The 21,011-nt window shown below is 32.4% G+C and overlaps 2 protein-coding genes across 6 annotated transcripts in view; both read right to left on the reverse strand.

Moving 5' to 3' along the window:
* The window catches only part of LOC126742520 (RNA-binding protein Musashi homolog Rbp6), a 660,776-nt gene extending 658,212 nt beyond the window's left edge, over positions 1–2,564 (reverse strand). Inside the window, exons 1-2 of one of the 3 annotated variants that reach the window (XM_050449167.1) lie at positions 2,136–2,564; positions 1,973–2,013 (exon numbers count right to left, since the gene is read on the reverse strand). In XM_050449167.1, coding sequence (XP_050305124.1) covers positions 1,973–2,013; positions 2,136–2,203 — 109 coding nt within the window. In that variant the 5' untranslated portion in view covers positions 2,204–2,564. The remainder of the gene's footprint in view (positions 1–1,972; positions 2,014–2,135) is intronic. The other 2 variants (XM_050449168.1, XM_050449169.1) reach the window with 2 other exon arrangements.
* Positions 2,565–9,959: 7,395 nt separating this feature from the next.
* Positions 9,960–20,658, reverse strand: LOC126742275 (deoxynucleotidyltransferase terminal-interacting protein 1). 3 transcript variants are annotated; one of them, XM_050448902.1, is made up of 6 exons: positions 20,495–20,658; positions 19,897–19,990; positions 19,632–19,838; positions 14,258–14,467; positions 13,985–14,207; positions 9,960–13,548 (listed from the first exon to the last, which is right to left on the reverse strand). In XM_050448902.1, the coding sequence occupies exons 2-6, from the start codon at positions 19,951–19,953 to the stop codon at positions 12,980–12,982; spliced, it is 1,266 nt and encodes a 421-aa protein (XP_050304859.1). In that variant the 5' UTR covers positions 19,954–19,990; positions 20,495–20,658; the 3' UTR covers positions 9,960–12,979. The 3 variants fall into 3 exon arrangements, with proteins under 3 accessions (XP_050304859.1, XP_050304860.1, XP_050304858.1); XM_050448903.1 differs by having other exon boundaries at positions 20,489–20,652; XM_050448901.1 differs by lacking the exon at positions 20,495–20,658 and having other exon boundaries at positions 19,897–20,163.
* Between the last annotated feature and the right edge of the window lie 353 nt (positions 20,659–21,011).

The following is a 21,011-nucleotide window of genomic DNA, read 5'->3' on the forward strand; positions in this document are numbered from 1 at the left end:
AACGCAATGTTTTTCCATATTTTTTTTAGACCTGATGATGGCATGCAATTGTGTCGAAACACAATATTGCATTTGATTAGTAAATATCAATGTTGGTAACATTTAAATAAAATCAAGGTCTTTTTCAGTTTAAATCAAATTTCTTCTCTTTCTTTACCAAATTTATGTTTCTAAATGGAAATGAGACTTTTGTTGGTTTCTGTGATTAATTAAATACATTTTAATTTATTATTATTTTTCCTAAAAATTAAATAATACTTTATGGGTGTTAAAACTCAATAAAATATTAAGAAGCATATGTTTGGATGCATATATCGTACAATGCACTGAATTTGCAGATAAAGATGTAGACAAAATTAAAATAAATGTTTGTAGAAGTAAGTTGTTTTAATAAAAATTATAAAAAATCAAAAAAAATTTGATTATATCGAAAAACTGAGATTTTGTTATTATTTCACTATATAAAGGTAAAAATGTTGGCGCCCAACACTTTGTTTTACAAGACGATCATTTAATTTCTTCAGATATTTGTATTGCTTCATTTCCTGACATCTTAGTGATGCAATATGAGAACATTAGGGAGATTTTCATAGAACATGTATTTGCTAGAACAGAAATTTCACTTTAATAAGTAACTGTTGAAAAAGGAAATTCTATCAAAGGCTTGGATTTTTAACATCTTACCATATTTATGATGCTAAACACTTATTTCAGGTTTCTGAATATCGTCTTTAAAAAAAGCACATAATTTCTATGATATTTTGGTCCAAAAGTCTCTAAAAATCAGTTAAAATTTAATGGTTTTAAACATTTTTTTCTTAAGCTTAAAAAACCCAAAAAAAATTAATTAAAACTTTGTTGTCCTATGCCTTTTTTTTCTAAAGTAAATGCCAACGTTTCGATACAATGCGAGTCGTCATCAAGGCTAAAGATGAGAATAACAATCAATTAAATGACCTCCTGAATGAATGAAGGAATTTGATGGAAAATTAGTTTAATGTAATAACAAAAAATAGTAAGTTTGGAAGTAAATACATAGTTTAGTAAGATATAGTTTTTTAATCACAATATTTTCTTATGCGAATGTAGAGGGGCTAATTAGGTAATAAAAATAATAGTCTAACTAAGTCATGATTTTCTTTTTTTTTTTTCATAAATCTGTGTGAACATAACTTCTTTAATTTTATGGTTATTTAATAAAAATTTTAGAAAAATCAAACAAATAATAATATGATTATATTGAAAAGTGAAAATTGGTTATTATTTAAAAAAAACTATTTAAAGGTAAGAATTTTGGCGCCCAACATTGTGTTTTACAAAACTCTCACTTAATTTCTTCACATATTTGTATTGTAGAAAATCCCCTGTAACATTTTGGCGCCCAACACTTGAAAACGAAACTAACATTTCCCATATAACACGCGATAATAGCAAGTTGAAAACTCTCAGATAAGAAATAAGACTTCCACCCTCTCCCCCCTCGCAAGATATCACGCCATTGGCTGCGAATAAGTCTGGCATTGAACCATAATCCAGTATCGGTTTATGGAAATGTCAAGAGAGGCCTAAATCCATCTGTCAGACCGCATGGCGCCATCTAGGCAGTGTCAGCAATGTCTCCCTGTTGGGGAAGACAACTGCCCCCGAGGGCGCATTCGCCCGTGCGCCATTTATTTTGAAAATTTTCCTGGACACATGATGTGCCGGCTTATTGTTATTATGTCAATGTAGTAAATAAAACGTAGAAAAGAACGCTTTCCGAAAAAACCATTACGATGTTCTTAATGAACTAAATAAATAAAACGGTTTCAATTGAACTTAATAATTATTAAGACCCGACGCGGCGGCTACGAGGAATTTACTGGAGGTTGTTTGGAGAGACACGCACTTGTTCTCGTCACTCGGGAAAAAATAAGTCGTTAAGGATTTTTTTTTATTTTTATTTAATGATCGTGCCGGAATGATCTCTTACCTGGAGTTGTTTGCCAGCTAAGCCCGCCGATAAACATTTTTCTGAAACATAAAAAAAAAATGGTTAAAAAGCGTATAAAGTCGTAGACCAGGTGTGGGGGAGGGGGGAGCGGTGCGTGCGGGGGCGGGGCGAAAACACGTGTTTGGCCGGCGGCTCGACTCACCCTGGATCGTTGGGCACCTCGGCCGGCGAACCGGTGGCGGCAACCATATCCTGATTCGGAGCTTCCATTACGCACTGGATTTACGGTTTCGGCTTTAACTACGACTACACTAAAAGGTAAACAAGAAAGACCGGGGGGGGCAAAAATTGAGTTATCGTGCCCGATCTAGCCGCGTGCTGTTCTCCGCTATATCAACACGGTACTGGCATCATAGGCGAGGGACGTCGCGCGCCTTCGGGCGCCTTCGAAAAAACGTCGGCGCAAGCGCCCATCACGGCGCGGCGCCCAATAACGCCACCGTGATTGGGTGCAATCCGTGCAGTGCGACGGTGTGACGTAACGACGGCCGCGGCGCCCATGTGGGCGCACGATGCACATGCTGCCCCAGATCGGGCGTCGCGATGCGCCACCCGGACGACGGGACGGCACGGCGTTGCCGACGTCCGATTTATTTCACTTGACCGGCATCGCGACCGACGAGCGTTATGGTTCGCACAGTGTTGCGATTTATACGAATATTAGGACAAAGTTCATATGAGAAGATTTCCAATATGCGGTTTGTCCAACTGTAAATTTTCATGAAAAGCAAAAAACTGGTGTTTGGAGACGGTCTATTTGCATGTCTCTAGTGGACAATGAGCGTTTTGTTTGTCGCTCATACAGTTTTTTTTGTACAAGAAAATAAGGAAATCAAACAAAACCATGCTCTCCATTAACAGCATCTTTATTTTAATTATTTAGTTTTTTTATTAACTTCTTCCATATCATTACACTCACATTCTTCGTTTTCTTTAATAACTGCTTATCCATCTTCACAGTAATTCGCAAAAATTGGAACGATCCATTCCAAGTCTAGATCATTGTTCTAGTTTTCGCCAGATAAGGATTCTAGTAATTTTTTCAAACTCTCTAGTTTTTTTTTCTTTATCTTGTGACCCAAAGGTAGCCCCGAAAGTCTACTTGATCGAATCTTATGCGGGGTTTCAGTAGAGATTGGAATTTTTTCATCTTATCTGAAGTTCGATACAGTACTCCACTTTTAACCAAAATATTGTCAATGTGAACAAGACAAGAACTTGCTGCCATTTACTCGTTTTACCACAACAACATATTTTTGACAGCGAGAAAGTTCCAGTTAGTTCCAAGTTTGCGTACGTCGCCACCAATGAAAAAAGTAGAAAATGAGAGTATGTGATTTGGAAAAACTTGTTTTTATCAACCTAAGTTTAAAAAAAAATGGAAATTAAGGATTATGGACTTCCTACGCCGTTTTTAAATAATATAAATTAATCACAAAAAGGGTGTAAAAGCAGATCCGCTTTTACGCGTAAATTTAACATAAACGTTTACGATAAATTTTTGTAGTCGAACAAGAAAATATTTAGGTAAATAATAATAGTAGTAGTAGTAATACATATATGTATTATATATATACAATTTATGCTTTATAAAATTATAGAATATTATTATTATTAAAATTGACTAAATTCTTAGCCTAAAATCAGTAAAAATAACGTTGTCAGTTAATGCAGTCTACTGAGCCAAATCTTGTTTTTTCCAAAAATTCAGATTAGTTTAAAATTGCGAAAATCCGATATAGTTCCTATAAGAAAAAACAAAGTTGATGATTGATTTCAAAACATTGTTATTTTATTCGAAACCATTCGGAATTTTTAATATTCTTAAACGGCTTATTGTAAAGTACAAACTAAAATTGTAATCGTCTCAATATCCCTGTCATCATCTGGAATAACACCAAAAAACCTCCATTGGCTAATTAACCAATTACATCTACAACCTACATAGAACTACAAAAGGCATGTATACTAAAAAAATTGCCACATTGTCGAGTCATTTCTAATTAATATTATTAATATAATAATTAATATCATTATTATAGGTATTATATTAATGTAACTATTATTATTATTAACGGTTGCATGTGTTGGGCGCCAAAATTTCCTAAGGGATTTTCTGCAACGCAAAATCTCAATAAATTAAATCAGGTTTGTAAAACACAGTGTTTTTACGCGCAAATATCAGAGATAGGTACTTTAAAATTAAAGGATAGTTTTTTTTTTAAATAATAAAAAAGGCAAAGTTTTTCGATATAATGAATTTTTTTTGATAATTTATAATTTTCCTAAAATATAAATAATAAATTTATTCAGATCTCGATATGCACATTGGGTGTCATATATAAGATATATGCATCGAAATATATTTTTGATAATATTTTATTGAATTGAAATACCCATAAAATATATTATTTTAAAAAAATATAGTTTCCTACGTATTCGGTTACACACAGAAACAAATAGAATGGTCTTCTCTATTTACTTATTAAGAACATAACTTCGACAAAAAAAATTGAATTTAAATTCAAAAAATTGAGTGATCTGATTTAAATCTTGCAAACCATGATATTTTCTAATCAAAAACTAACGTTTCTACACAATTGTCTTTATCGGATCTGAAATAAAAGTGACATTAAATTTAATAAACCTCATTTTAGCACTGGTAATAAAAAAATATATATTGTCTTTTGAAATTTAATTTAAATAATATGTATACATTAAATAACTAATTATTTTTCAGTTGTATTTTTGCAGCATATTCTTTTCATGAATCAAATTATTCGTATGTTGCTTAGTGAAATTCTGGAAGTTTTTGGACTTTATGGCATTTTGATTTATTTTTTTACTATGTGGGGATAAATAAGTTGGGATTAGCCTCACTCATTTTAGAATTAAAGGGATTTATAGCATTACTCAAATACCTAAAAAAAGAGAATCACACCATGCTTCGACTAAGTTTCTATTTTGTAATCGAATGTGAACGTTTTGATACACTTGCATGACATCATGAGGGCTTAGTTTCAGAGTTTTTCTGAATTTTTATTTATTATCTCTTTACTATAGCGTATTGCTACTACTGAAGGTTTTATGTTTACAGAAATACCTGAAGGGGGTTATGTTTACAGAAATATGTAAATAGTAATAGAAATAAAAAACCAGATATGCTATATAAAAAAATTAAGAATTGAAATTAATGTCGTTTATTTAAAAAAAATCAATAGCATATAAAATATCCGTTTTAAATTAAAATAAATGCAAGATTTTTATTAAATTTTGTACATTGGGCACAGACACTGTGGTTCGTCCCGCTTGCCTCAATGGCAGCTGCGGATTATTGTGTTTCATTATCCGATACGTGTTTTGATGGCGCGACGATAATTATTTTAATTTATTTACAATGAATGGGGCTCTTTAATTAATGAATTTGTTAAGGGTGTATGGATTGAGGGTTAAATGTGCCAAGCGGGAACGATTTATATGTGGTCCATGACTGTCACTTCCTTCTTTGGGATAAATGACAAAATGTCATAATGAACACCCTGTATAAATTAGAGCTATGGTAGGAAACTTCAGGGAATAGAAAGACCTACGATAAATTTTCACTGATTTGATTGAATTTAGGAATTTCGATTCAAATAAAATTCGTACAAGATCGGAAAATTTCAGACGAAATGATTCACTTTCACATGTACGGTCTAAACAAACCTTGAAACGTAACTTGCCATCGTATTTTTTAAAACTCTTGCGGACGAGTTTTAATAGTTTGGCTCTCCTATGCACTAAGTGAGATTCACTTGAATGCTGGGATAGTGATGGCTTGATTTACCAGTTTCCATCATGAAAATTCAGATGTGTTTGCATTTAAAGCAATGCATTAAAACTTTTGTTTTTCAAAATTTAAAAAAAATATAGATATAAACCGTTGAATTATGCTTTTCTATAGCCTCCATTAACTTATGTTCGCAATAAAATAATTACGCAAAAAATAGCTACTACACTATCTGACTCATTTCCTGAGCACTAGATCTTGACTCAGAAGTTTTTTAGAGCATTATAATTTATATTATGTAATCACATATTTTCTGAAATGCTTTTAGTATCAGTTGTATTATCAGTATCTATTAGTAAGACACAAGTTGTAAAAATTAAGGCAGCACTTTTACTAAATCTGACATTGGCCAAAATGACAGGTAAATATAATTCTGGGCAGAATTGTTCAACTTAATTGGATCGATCGATGACATAAAAATATGGTACTTATGGCCAATGTATTCTATTATTTTTAACAGTCAAAAAAAGAACAAAACAACTTCTACAGGACTCTACAGGAAGAGAATTTATATAATAAGCTGGGAATTCTGCATCCTAATCAATCTGAATAACAATTAAGAATGTATCGGGTCATATTTATGCATTTTTTGGCATTTTCTGCTTTTGCTGTTTCACCGCTTTGTGCTTCGCCTTGACGACACCAATAAGCAGAAATATGCATCAATATTGTTTTTTGTAGATGGTTTAATTTTTTATGGAAAATCATTTTGCTACGGCCTTATAACGTAAGGATACTTGGGGCATTTTAGGAACATGTTCAAGTAAAAAGTGCTCGGATATTCTTAGGAAATGCTGTCACTAACTAGTTCAAGAATATTCTCAATTTATGGGGTATGAAGTCTAAAATAAATTGATATTTACCTAAAAAACTAATACAAAAATAGTTATGATCACGAATTCAAAATCAAAATTTAATTAAAAGGTTCTATCTGTCTTGAACCATTTTTATATTTTTTTGTAGTTTTTCTTTTAATCTAAATTTTTTTTTCGTTTAAATTTATCTAAAAAAAATCAACAAATAATTCCAAAAGAAATAAAAAGATATTTTCTAAAAATTAATTTAATTAAATATTAATAAATTAAAGTCCAAGTCATATATCTGAAATATATTGTGATATACGGTCAAAGCATATTAGTGAATACCTCTAATGATGCCTAAAATAGGCGGAACACGTGTAATTCTTTGACCGTATATTACAATATATTTGAGATTATTTCTTTAAACTAATATGTTTTTGTACCTATTTTAATTAAAGGTTTTATTTTTAAAATGGTAATTTTACTTAAAAATAATATATTTTCATAATATTCAATTTGTTGTTCAAAAATCACCTGAATTCAAATTAAAAAAAAAATAAAGAAATTCTCGAAATTGTATTTTTCTGAATTAATTTAATATATAGAGCGTTATATAAATTATTTACTAACAACGTACTGAATATTTCAGTACAAAGATTTCTTCAAAGTTAAAGGAGAAATTATTCAATTAAAAATGTTCTAAAACGTTTTTAAAATGTTCGTGGTAGGTCCTAGAGTATTCCAAAAATATTGCTAATAAGAAAGCATGTTCTAGTGTTTCTGTATTGTTTTATTAAGGTAAGATAAATTAAATGAATAGAGCACAGACAATATAATTCTTTCTAGTAGAAATACTAATTCCACTGTAAGTAGATTAGAATTTGCAAATACGTAGATTATAGTGCATTACATACTGAACATTTTAAACAAAACACAGAACTTTAACGACATTTTTTTATATCAATCTGCCACAACGCATCTTATCAAGGAAATTATAATCATATGTATTGAATACCATAAAAAATCGTACAGTTCAACCTTGGATAGATTTCAGTGACTTAAGAAAATTCAATGAAAGAAAGCTTAAACCTCAACCTTTGCTACATCGCAATCCCGCAAGATCTAACAACCAAGCACTACTTGGAGCACTTAAGACTCATAAGGATTCTTTTAATTGAAGACATGAATGAATACAACCGTCAATGTATATTTCCAATGACTTATAAACCGGCTTCTTTGGAAGTAAAAAATTACTAAATGGCTACATGCAATACCTTACGATGATATTCAATAATTAGGACGTTTTCAGACAGAATCAAGAATTTGACTAGAAAGAAGATAAGAGAGTAAAACTTTATAGCCGGTTATTTGACAAAATATGTAAATATCCAGGAAGAAGATGTAAACTTCCGCATCTTTGCAATTTGTAATGGGTCTACCAATAGAAGTGATAGAAGTTTAGTGGGCCATGTAGCGTCAGTTGTGTTAAGTATACTTTGACATTTCATCATGAATCGTTTAAGTCAAGAGCAACGTATAGCTATCGTAAAAAGGTATTACGAAAATGCGCAATCGGTTAGAGCCTGTTATCGTGCTCTTAGAGAAGATTTTGGCCATCGTGGACGGTCTTCTGAGCTTGCAATAAGGCGCACAATTAATAAGTTTGAACGGGAGTACACTCTTCTGGATAATAAGCCACTAACGCGACAAAAAAGTGCAAGGACCGCTGAAAATATCGCCGCTGCAAGAGAAAGTGTTGACGCGAATAACAATGTGTCGGTTTTACGCCGTTCTCAGCAATTAGGCATTTCACCAATGTCTCTGTGGCGCATTTTGAAGAAAGACTTAGGCCTACTTATATATATAAGATGGTTCTAACTCAAGAATTGAAACCTGCTGACCATGGTTTGCGAAGAACGTTTACCGACTGGGCCCTGTTGCGGTTGGAACAAAATGCCGATTTTGGGAAACAAATCATCTTTTCAGATGAAGCCCATTTTTGTCTTAGTGGCGTTGTCAATATGCAAAATTGCCGCTTCTGGTGTCAGAACAATCCCCAGAAATTAGTACAGGTGCCATTACACCCGTTAAAAGTGACTGTGTGGTGTGGTTTGCATGTCGGTGGAATTATCGGTCCATACTTTTTTGAGGATGCAGGAGGGCGTACTGTGACAGTCAACGGAGAGCGCTACCGCGACATGATAACAAACTTTCTTTGGTCTGCAATTGATGGTGGAGACTTCGAACAGAATTGGTTTCAACAGGACGGAGCAACATTCACACACCACCCGAGCCACAATTAATTTATTAAGAGAGCGTTTTGAAGATCGAATATTTTCGCGACATGGCGATATCAACTGGCCACCAAGGTCCTGTGATCTTACTCCCCTGGACTTTTTTCTTTGGGGATATGTGAAGTCGAAGGTGTATTCTAACAATCCTCAAACCATCAATGAGTTGAAAGTTAACATAACTAGGGTTATTCGCGAAATTTTGCCCAACTTGTTAGAAAAAGTGATTGAAAATTGGGTTCATCGTCTAAACGTCTGCCGCCGTAGCCGAGGTGGACATCTTAATGATATTTTGTTTAAAACATAATGTTACATAATAAACTACAACATGAAACATCAATCATAGAAATTAACCAATTCGTTTTTATTTTTTAGCAATTTAAACTTATATCATTCTTATTGGTAGACCCTATATTTGTGAGGCACTGAGTCATTTGTTGTTCCGTAAAATTTTTTACTGATAAATTGTGTTTGGAGTAGATGTCATAATCGTTGTGAACCGAAGAGAAATCGTAAATCCTGTAATTTTATGACGAGGTAATTTTTCAGTATTTTCAGGAGCAACCGTTGGTTTTTGATACCGCAGATGTAGTTTCTGCATTTGTAACGAAATGTTGAAAGGTAGTTCTCTTAAAAGCAACTGAAGGTTCATTAAACTGATCAATGACATTATGTTCATCAGTTGTTAGAGAAGCCCTAACATTTTCTATAATATCTAAAGTTGTTTCAGGTTTACTCACCGTAGTTTCTTGGAGTCATGAATCTGCTTTATTTCAAATCACTAAAATGATTTTATATTCTAGGTATTATTAAAACCACATATTCCCTGTATAGATATCTTTTTATTCATACGATTTACAAGGCAACATTTTAAAAAATAAAATTTTCTTTAATTGTTTACATCAAAACAACAAAACATAACAAAAAAAAATCGAAGATCATTCTATTAAAAAGCTTAAAATTCTATACAATAACATTTTCTTATCTAAGGACTAGATTCACAATTATATTATTTATCTATCTATAATTTTGATGGGAAAACCATATAGATTTTCATCAAAAATTTCACCTAAAAATCTCACAGGTAACAAGAGGAATTCTATCTAGAAAAAATATACAGTGTAAACTAAAAAGTTATCTCCATAAGAAACTATCAAAGTTAAAATAACTGGAAAATATTATCTTAAAAAGTCAATTGTACTAGGTCAATGTAAACTTGTTTAATATACACTGTATATGTAAAAGTCTTAAACAAAAATAAATAACAAAACTTAAAAATAGAATAAACATTGTAAGGTTTATAAATATTAATAAAAGCATTGATTTATATATTTAAATCCATATTTCTTTAGAATGTTCAAATTACGGTTGATTCGGGATTTCGCTGACTCTGCTATATATTTGACATTGTAATGTCTTTTAATTTTACTTCCAGGTTTTTGAAGATAAAAAAATGTATGAACAAGCTTTTTCCTAAAAGCGAAGTACTAGATGTAATAATGCTACTGCAGATGAGTTACGTTTGAAGCAGCTGTACGTTAGGCTCATAGGGTTAGACCAGAAGAAAACGAAAGGACTGCTTAAGTACGTGGATAAAAACATAATTTACCTAAATTTTATGCGGCATTTAATAAGTTAAGTGCCTTTAAGCAAACAAAAATAAAACTCTCTATATAAAAATATACGTATAAAGTAAATCATTATAATGTAGAACACCAACTTGACTAACTTTTGTAGTTAGTCAAAAAAGAGCCAACAAAAAATAAACACATTATTTGAGAGTTTATCGTTCTTCTATAAAGCAATACCACAACAAATATTAAAAAGTTATTTTACTTTCCAATAAAAAAACAACTCTTTAACGGTAATATTTTCAAATTGCTCTCCTGAAAAATATACTTTAAGTTGTAGTGTCGTTATCATTGAGAACCATCGATATATTTTATCCAGCTGAAATATTTTTTCGTTTTATTTTACAGACGTTATTTTTCTGTTTTCCTGAGTTTGGAAATAGTTTTTTGCGTTTTCCAGACTCCTCAACTACGTCTTCCATGAATATGATATCATTTTTATGTCTTCCAGGAGCTGGAAGCAATTTGTGATATATTTTTGTAATTTGTAGTATTTTTTAAATTTTATTCCAGGCAATTGTTGTCATTTATCTGTTTCCTTGATATTGGAAATATTACTTCGCGTTTTCCAGACTTTGGAAGACTACGTCTACCAGGCACTCGATTTCATTTTCAGGTCTTCCAGGATTTGGACACAATTTATCATATAAATACTTTATCCATTTGATTTATTTCGGCAATTAATGTAATTTTTATGTTTACCTGGGCCTGGAAATATTTTTTCGCGTTTTCCAGACCTTTGCAGTACTGTACTATACTTTTAGAAGGAAAAATGTTAAATCATTAAAAGCAATTGATGTAATTAGCTGACATTTTATTTCTTGCGCTTAGCTGGGTTTTTAGAATTGCTCTAAATCTTTCTCTTCTGATGAAGAATACATTTTCTTGTGTTGGATTCCGTCATTTTCACCAATACCGAGATACTTATTTTATACATCTTGTCATTTCAGTGATTTAATGGTGTTTTTTTTGCCTAACCTGGATGTTTTCTTCCTAAGGCCAAACTCCATATGTGCGTCAATTGGCATTAATTTCAGGTCGTCAATATATTATAAATGGCTTGTTTTTTGGGTTTTATCCTTGCATTTATATCGAAATTGAACTTAATGGAAACAATGCTTCATAGCAATGCAATCCTTGATAGATACCAGTTTTAATATTAATGCTTTTTATTCGGCTTTATCCATTCATCAGATGGAGATTAGTTTAGTATAGAACGAGAGTATTACTGAAAACATGTTCCGTATATGTCCCTGGTTTTAATTTAGCAGCTATGAGGTACACTATCAAAAGCTTTCTTCTAATGAATCCATGTTATTGAGAGGCTTTTTCTTTGGTTTTTACAATCTTTTAATACTACTATTCTCGAGGAGGTGATCTTTATATCCATAGTAATCTTCTACACATCCATCGTATTCTAAGTGCAAAAGAATACATTCATTCCTAAATTATTGTCGTGATTATTTTAAACATACTGGTCTGTAAAGTTTTTCACTTTTTTGTATAAAATGTGTTTTCCATGCAGGTATATTTATATTATTAGATATATTCTTTGACATTATTACACATAACAAATTATTTGGTATTGTCACGTCTTAGATCTATGTCCCGGTTGTGTTAGAGGCTGTTTTAAGTAGTTCTGAGGATGCCGTATGAGACAACAAAACACGTGTCACTTGTTTAATACATTTTAAATTCGAAACTTATGACTAAAACTCTTGTTTTTTTCATAATTAAATTATGTTTCCTCGAGAATTCCGGACGATTATTTTTTGAAATTTTTATCTGGTCTTCTAGAAATTGAAAAAATATTCATGTAGTTTCGGTATTTAAAGTAATATTTCAATTTATTCCAGGCATTTGATGTATTCAATGTATTCGATGGATTGGAACTATTTTTCCTCGTTTTTGGAGTCATTTTCTATGTCTTCTAGGTGCAGTGACGGATCCGCACAGCAAATTTTATTATTTGTGCTCAATCAAAATTGTATGTGGATTACTGGTGGATAATTTTTATTGTCCAAAATTTTTATTCTTTGATCTTCTAGATATTACAATTTGTTTTTTGATTTTTCTAGGCTTTTAGGGTACTTTCGTACATCTCCCAGGAATTTGATGTAATTTTTATCTACTCCATGCCTTGAGAGACATTTTTCTGTCGTTCCACTGCTTTTGGAATTATTATTATAAATCTTTAACCTCATTTTTATACCTTTTAGAATTTCAAGTTTATCTTGTTGTCTCCAGTTCTCTATACAGCAGATTCAGTTTTAAAGAAAAAAAAATTTAATCCTAAGAGTAATTAATCCTATGACCTAATGGACTAGGCACCATACTGTAAAATTATTACAAAAATAAATAACAAGACCTAAAACAGAACAAATAACATTATACAATAATAGGCTAATTGTCTATAGATATCAATCAAAGAAAATTCAATTGCCACTTTTTCCATCCGAATTGGTCGACACCTTAAAATGCCCGTTCATAGGAACATACGTTCCCGCCAATATACTCGATATAACCGAACTACTCAGACTACTCATATCGCTCGACATATTCGGATAATCCATCTGCTGCCTCATCTGTGACGTTTTCCACGACGTATCCTGAGTTTGACTGGCCGCACTTACGCTCGGTATAGCGCCGTCGTTCGTAATTGTGACGTTAGGTGGCGGCGTGTCCGTATGATGGTCGTCGATATCCAAGACGGCCATTAGTTTCTTTTCCCGCTTAATATACTCCAGAAACGCTTTAATTTTCTCGTTCATGAATTTCGGCGCTTCGAATCCCTTCAGTTCTTGCAGTTGGAGGTTCGGGTTGTTTCTGTACTCGTCACTCTCGGTCAGTTCTTTGATGTCCTCCAGGAGCATAATGTAAATTTTGCCACCGTTGGCTGGAAGGAGGTTTTGGGATTGCAACCATTCTTTGTCTTCTTGGTCGCCGCAGTATCTTAGGAGGTTTGGATGGCGGACGTACAGTCTGCCTCTCGTTTGACCATAACCTGGAGGAAAGCGTTACAATAATATATGAGTAAAAATCACTTATAAAGAGTAGTTCTATTAATGATTACGGTTCTTTTCTAATTTTCACAGACAGATAATGAATTAATTTAAATGAAAATCAAGAACTATTATAAAGATGGCGATAGACAATCAAGAATATACTTCACGTTTGTATATTCAATGTAATGTAATTCAATCAGCAGAGATAAAAACATTCTAATTACCATTTCGAACCTAAATACTCAAAATTGCCATCACATCACTGCAAAAAATCCCAACTTCCCATCCCATCTAAACAATCGATTTACCCTCAGATTACAGTGTGGAATATTAAATGAAATTTTATTAAGTAGTTCGGGACAAATCACAAGGCCATTCAAAACTTTATAAATAATTATAATATTTATAAAAGGCTAATATTTATTTAAACCTTACCTAAGACTTTATTAGCTCTAGACCCCATAATAAACAAAGTTTCAGGCTTAATCCTCTCAGGCCTCCACTTAGGTCCGTCTCTTTTTAACGAGAATTTACACCCCATATTATCATTATAATAGCCAGACGGTGACTTTGTCTTAGATTTTTTCGGTGTGGGTTGCACAGTAGAAATTTCCGTGCCTGTGTCTTTCCTCTTCGATGAACTTCCTTGTAGGGGAGCCTAAAATGTTGTTTTGACATATTTTAGGTAAAACGTAATTTTTGGCTTACCAATCTGACTTCCCCATTATTTCCGCTTTCGGAGTCGCAATCGTTTAGGTCTGAATCATATGAGGGATTATGTCTGTCTCTGGCGGGTGTAATATACATGGATTTGGCTTCTTCCAGGATTTGTTTGCACACGTTTCTAATATGGTCCTCGGTGACGCTGTCCTGGCCAAGATTGGTTTTTATGTTGGTTACGGCAGGTTGGAAAAATTTCTGGAAAATTGTTATTAAATTTTTAGTTTAAAGGGGCTGAGTTGACAAGTTGATTGTCAGAAGAAATGTTAAAACATTTAAGGTCTTGATCATAACAGTTTTTGTTAATTAAAAGGGTTTTTGTCATAACATCTTTAAAAGAATCTGGGCTTGATTTGTTTTCAAAGAATTAAAAATGTAGGTTATGTAGTATGATAGAATAAATGTAGCATGATTAAAATGGTTCAATCATTTAAATGGAATACCTTAGTACACAAATTTACTGTCACTTTTTTTTAAATATTTACCAACATTACTTTGCAAAGGTTCTTGAAAGTTTTGTCACAGATTTTTTATCAGAGAAATTTAAAAACATAATCTCAACTAAGCAGCATGGGTTTGTCAGGGGTAGGGTCCATTACCACTAATTTGTTGCTTTACCAAACAGCTTTGTCGGAGGCCTTGGAGAGCGGTATGTCGGTTGATTCCATATATACTGACTTTTCCAAGGCCTTTGACAGGGTTAATCATTCTCTTCTGGTTGCAAAGTTGTCACTCTATGGCATTGGTGGTTGTCTTTTGGCCTGGTTGAGGTCATATCTGTCTGGAAGAACACAGATTGTAAAGATAAATAACTTTTATTCTAGTCCTTTTCCAGTGACTTCTGGGGTTCCTCAGGGTGCCCATCTTGCCCCTTTTTTATTTAATCTTTTTATTAATGATGTTGTTCATTGTTTTGATTATTGTAATGTGTTGCTTTTTGCTGATGATGTTAAGATTTTTAGAATTATAGACAGTAACTTGGCACATCATGAACTTCGTTCTGATCTTCACAAATTTGAATTATGGTGCAAACAATAGAATGGTCCTAAATGCTAAAAAATGCGAATATATTCAATTTACCAGGAGTTTTAGTCCACCATTTCATCAGTACCATCTAATGAGTTTACTTATTGAGAAGGAAGGTATCAGAGATATGTGATCTTGGGGTGCTTTTTGATTGCAGACTAACTTTTTCAAAAAATATTGAAAATCTGTGTAATAAAGCTTACAAAATGTTGGGTTTTATTAAGAGGCACACTCATGATTTCAGCAGTATTGATTCCATTGGTTCGCAGTAAACTTGAGTCGAATTCATGTATATGGTCACCTTACTATGCTAAATATATAATGTGTCTAGAAAAAGTTCAACGTAAATTCATAAGATACATTGCTTACAAGCTTAATATTCCTTGTATATGTGATATTAATTACAGTGAAATGTATAGATTGCTGAACATTGAAAAGTTGGAGACTCGACGTAAAAACTGCGATATTGTCACAACATACAAGATTCTTAACAATGTAATACAGTCATGTATTACATTGTTACCACATGTTCCTCCTACTACAGTGCTCAGACAGACTAGATTATTCTACCTTGAACAACGTTGTACACTGTATGGTGAAAACTGTGCGATAGGTAGAATGATGATTAACTCAAATAGTGTCAGTATAGATTTGTTTCATTGTTCTCTGAGTTCACTTCAACGAGTTTTAAAATCTGCTTAAGTGCAATATAATTTTATATCTTGACTTTGCTTAAAGTGTGTCTTCTTTTCTATTGCAGTTACTCTGTTTTAAACCATTGTTGTCCTTATATTTTATTTTATTTTATTGATGTTACCTATTATCTGTTATTTATGCTGGATATTTAATGATAGTACTAATACTTCAAGTGCTTTATTGCGATATAAAATCTTATTTTGTTGAATATTTTATATACTATATTTATTTTGTAAATTGGTTAATTACCGTAATATATACTGAATATATACTTATTAATAAATAAATAAATAAATAAATAAATATTATAATAAATTTTAAATTAGTTTATTTAGGCTGGTAATTGATTAAATTGGCCGAATAATTGGTAGAGAGCCTAGAACCCAAATTATTAGATACAGAGGGTTTCGCAAAGCAGTGCACCCAAATTATCCTCAAGCTTTTTAAGAGTTTAGAAAAGCAATTTTTGCAATAAAAAGGTATATAAAAGTAATGACCCACAAATTGTTCAAAAATAATAGGTATGCTAGTGACATTTTCCAATTTTCATTAGTAAACTAGGACACCCTAAATAAAATTTTCGATGATATGGAGTCGAATACAGTATAACCTCGATTATCCGCATCATTAATTGCAAGTGCCCGTTCGTATAAGCAAAATGTTCGGATAATTAAGTTTTACATAAAAACATGTTTTTGTTCCAAATTTCTTTATTAAAATATGTATACAACCTTTAAGTAAAATATTTCATGTCAGTTTACATTTTTTTATAAACATATAAATATGTAAAAACCTTGACACAAAAAAAACACTTATTTAAAAAAATCGGTAATTTTTGTTTGCTTTATAGCATTCATTGCCATTTGGTTATCCCTATTTCTCATTTCCTCCAATATTATTTGCCCACTCTATACATTTATCAACAGAGGATACCGCTTCATTATGCATTATAGACTTGGTAGCTATGAGCTTATGTTCTTCTTCTGAATCTTGATCTTCCTCATCCAAATTTATTATAATATCTTTTTCGGTCATTTTTTCGACGGTTTCTTCTTTTCCTACAGCCCACTGTTGTATTTCCTCATCAGCTCAACTTATTTCAATTTTTTTTGATAGATCTATGATTTCACCCAGCTGTTGATGAAAAATACCTATTTTTCAGCCAAGCTTCAGCCAGTTCGGTTACGACATCCTTTAAGGTAATTTTTTTCAATTCCGCCGATATATCTCCTGGTGTTTCAACAATTTTTTTTAAAAGCTTCTTCCGATAGTACAGTTTGACTGCTTTAATTACGTGTTGATCCATTGGTTGGATCAAAGGAGTGCAGTTAGGAGGTAAAAACATTACTCAAATTTGTTTATCCTCGCTGGATAAATTTTCTGGATGTCCAGGTGCATTATCAAGGAGTAACAGTGCTTTTTCAGGTAAACCCAAGTCATGCATTTTTTGACGTACGGCGGGGACAAAGCACGTGTGAAACGATTCTGTGAAAATTTCTCTTCTTACCCGTGCTTTTTTTTGACCCATGTAAACTACAGGAATGTAATGGCTTTTAAATGAACGTGGCCTCTTTGATTTACCAAGAACCAGTAATTTTAACTTGTGGCTACCTGAAGCATTTGAACAAGGCATAAATGTTATCCGTTCTTTATTTTGTTTTCTGCCTGGAGCTGAATTTTCCTGGTTATAAACCAATGTTTTTTGAGGCAACATTTTCCAAAATAGCCCACTTTCATCAGCATTATAAAGTTGATGGGCATTTAAGCCTAACTCCTTAATTTTATCATGGAGTTTTAGTTTGAAAGGATCTACTGTAGAGAGCTCACTGGAAAGTTTTTCCCCGGAAATAGAAAGCTGTCGAATTCCAAATCTCTGCTTCAAATTTTGGAGCCACCCTGAGCTAGCTTTAAACGTATTATTACCATGCAGTTGCTGGTAAAAATACTTTGCCTTTTCACAAATAATTTCCCCAGACACTGGTGTACCTGTAATTTAATTTAAAAAAAATCGTAAGTTTGAGAAACATTTATGCATTGATATTTTACCTCTAGACCTCTCCTGCAAGAACCAGGTGTAAACCGCCTTCTCTACGTCAGGATTAGCACTTAACTTAAGACTCTTTCGATTTCCAGGGCCACTATCCAAGCTAGCAAAGTAGGCCAAAAGTTTTCAACCAACACCATACTTAGTAGCTAAATTTGACACATTGTCACCAGCGTCAATACTTTTTAAAATTGTGACCTTATCACTCAACTTTTAAACAAATGCGTTTTCTCTTTGACATATTTGCAGTGCATATACCTAATTGTGTTACACTCAGGAACATAGTCTTTTTATTAAACACTGTATGTACTAAAACCGTCTAGAACATGTACGTAACACGCCGCTTAACGTGTCGTGTCCCATCCGCTGATCTAATCCAACTAATGATCAAAACGACCAAAGCAAACACCCGAGAAACTGACGAGTCGAGACCTGCAAATTGACGCCACTGTTCGGTTAATCAAGAGGGTTCGGATAATGACCAAAAATTTGTTGGTTCGACTCATCGGATATTCGGATAAAAGCGTGTTCGGATAGTCGAGGTTATACTGTACTGCTGATTATGATAACATTTTAAGAAATATGTTCCCCTGAGTTACTTGATCATATTACCCATATCATTAAAAAATTTTTAGTCTGTCACTTTCCTGCATGACAGTGGTCTATAAGTTATCCTATTCCTAAGAATATTTATTTGCTCTCCACTAAAAATAATATTTTGTCATCTCATCAGTCTAGCTCACTTCTGAATCTAACAGATATTATTTGAGCACTTGATAAAAAAACCCTTAGTTATCATGATATCTCTCCATTAGTCAAAAGGGTTTGATGTTATTGATCATGGAGTTCTCATTGCAAAAGTACTATTATGGTTGTAATAATGTATTGTATTGTCATTTTTTAAGAGCTATTTATGGGGTCGAACTCAATGGGTGCGCCTCAATAATGTTTTTTCTGATGGTTTAGAGTATTGATTTAGAATTCTTTTTCTAAATGTTGGGAGTAGGTCTGAATTGCACTAATATGAATAACACTCAAAATATACATTATTTGGATGCTGTTAACAAGGAACTATACCTAGTTGATAAGTGCAAAACATCTGTGGTCACTTTGTTTTCATCATAGAAAGTTTAATCTTGCTTCAGAATATATATTTCATTAATCATTTGAATCATTTGGGTGGTAACAATGTTCACATAATGAAGTTGGAATCTAGCAAAATTTAGTTGTGAAATATTTAGACAAGAGATTCGGTATTCATGTGAAAATATAACCATTATCGTCCAGAAGAAAAATGCATGACTTTCTTCTAACTTTTAAAATCTTGAATGATTGGATATAAATAAAATAACAAGTGTAAGTTTAAACCAACCTGTAACTTCCATGTGACCAGCCAAATTAGGTAAATTACCTGCTAAACCCTTACTAGCGCCCAGAACCTTACAAGTGGGATACTTTTGTTAGTTTATGATAGCTTTTTATAAATTTGCCTCTTTTACATTAGATAGAGAGATTTCTGAGTGATAAAATTTCAAAAGTTTAATCTTTCCAAGGGCCTATTCAAGAATATTATGATGTGTACTCACAACTACTTACATCAATATATTTTTTTATCACATTATCAATATCCTTATTCATAGCCGCTTGAAGATTTTTCCGTAGGAGATCCAGAGATTTTGTAGGGCTGGTGACACTGAAGGATCTTCTATGATTCTGGTTGGATATTTTGGCCCCATTTTTCATTCCCAGTGTAGTTGAGGCCAAGTTAATTAAAGTCACTTGGCGCATATTGAATGTGTTTTTCTAAAAGGTTTAATTATAAGTAATTATAGATATGTCATTAACATTTATATAAACTTACCCATCCTACCATGTTTTGTTTTATTTCTTTTTGCCCTGGTGTTAAGGGAGGAATCATTTTTTTGATGAAAAACTTCTAGGCCAAGGATTTCTAGCTGATTAAGAATAAAAGAGAAGAAAATTTTCGGATTTTTCAATTCGCAGATAGTTGGACGAGTTATTCATGGTTATTTTATTTAAAATATACAATAAATAATTAATTATCTAGGTACAATAATTTGTTTATTTACAAAACAGAACTTTTCCCATTCTCTATAACAAATAATGACAATGACACTAATGACAATAGGTGAATCTTGAACTGACGTGAAGTAAAAAAAAAAGTCAACTGCTGTTGCTACATCGTTAAGACTAGAATAAAAAGAAGCAGAAGAAGAAATATCTTGTGTTCACGTCATTTGTCTGCTATCTCTTGTTAAACAAAGAGAACTAATAGAGTGACGTGTAGTCTAAAAAATGTATCCTATAAATTTTTCCTTCACGGCAATCGTATGCTTTCTCTTTCTTTTTGTAAAGAAGTACCATATACTGCCTTATAGAGTTTATAAGAAGACAGAATGACGTACAGAATAAATAAATATTTATAATTTTACCTTTACCTTAATCATTTTCTATTTCTTTTTGTGGATAACTCGAGGGGTTACCAGACCAGATCATTGGCCACTCGTTTGGTAATATACTATAAGATTAGATATAAATTTTTTGCCAAAACATTTTGTTATCACTTGTTAAACCAGTCAACTTTTCAAGTAATAAACTAACTAGTCTCTAACTAATTTTTTGTTTTTTATTCCTAGAGGTTGGCAATGGTAAACAGCTGTAAACAGCTGTTTAATCGTCTCACGTAAACAGTAGCCAAACCTATATTTTTTGTATTCTGTGAGCCAAACTGGAATTATATCTAAACCGGTTTAGCCGCTAGAGTGGTTTAATTGCTCGTATAAACTTGGTAAATGACGACTTCGATATGAACTAGCTGACGTGAGTAAAAAACAGGCTGGTGTGGCTTAAAAGGTTTTAAATTCACGTCAGCTGTCCATTATCTCTTGTAAAACAAATATCTTATAATTTTGTCTTCACGTCGATAAATAGATTCCTTTTCTTTTTTGAATAACT

Source organism: Anthonomus grandis, chromosome 11 (assembly GCF_022605725.1).
Source record: "Anthonomus grandis grandis chromosome 11, icAntGran1.3, whole genome shotgun sequence".
NCBI lineage: Eukaryota > Metazoa > Arthropoda > Insecta > Coleoptera > Curculionidae > Anthonomus > Anthonomus grandis.

Bases quoted from the DNA above. Each gene is read 5' to 3' on its own strand.
- LOC126742275 (XM_050448902.1), bottom strand. From the start codon at position 19,953: ATGATTCCTCCCTTAACACCAGGGCAAAAAGAAATAAAACAAAACATG. The intron at 19,839-19,896 runs GTAAGTTTATAT...TAAACCTTTTAG, and splicing joins AACAAAACATGGTAGGATGG to AAAAACACATTCAATATGCG. The intron at 14,208-14,257 runs GTAAGCCAAAAA...ACAACATTTTAG, and splicing joins ATAATGGGGAAGTCAGATTG to GCTCCCCTACAAGGAAGTTC.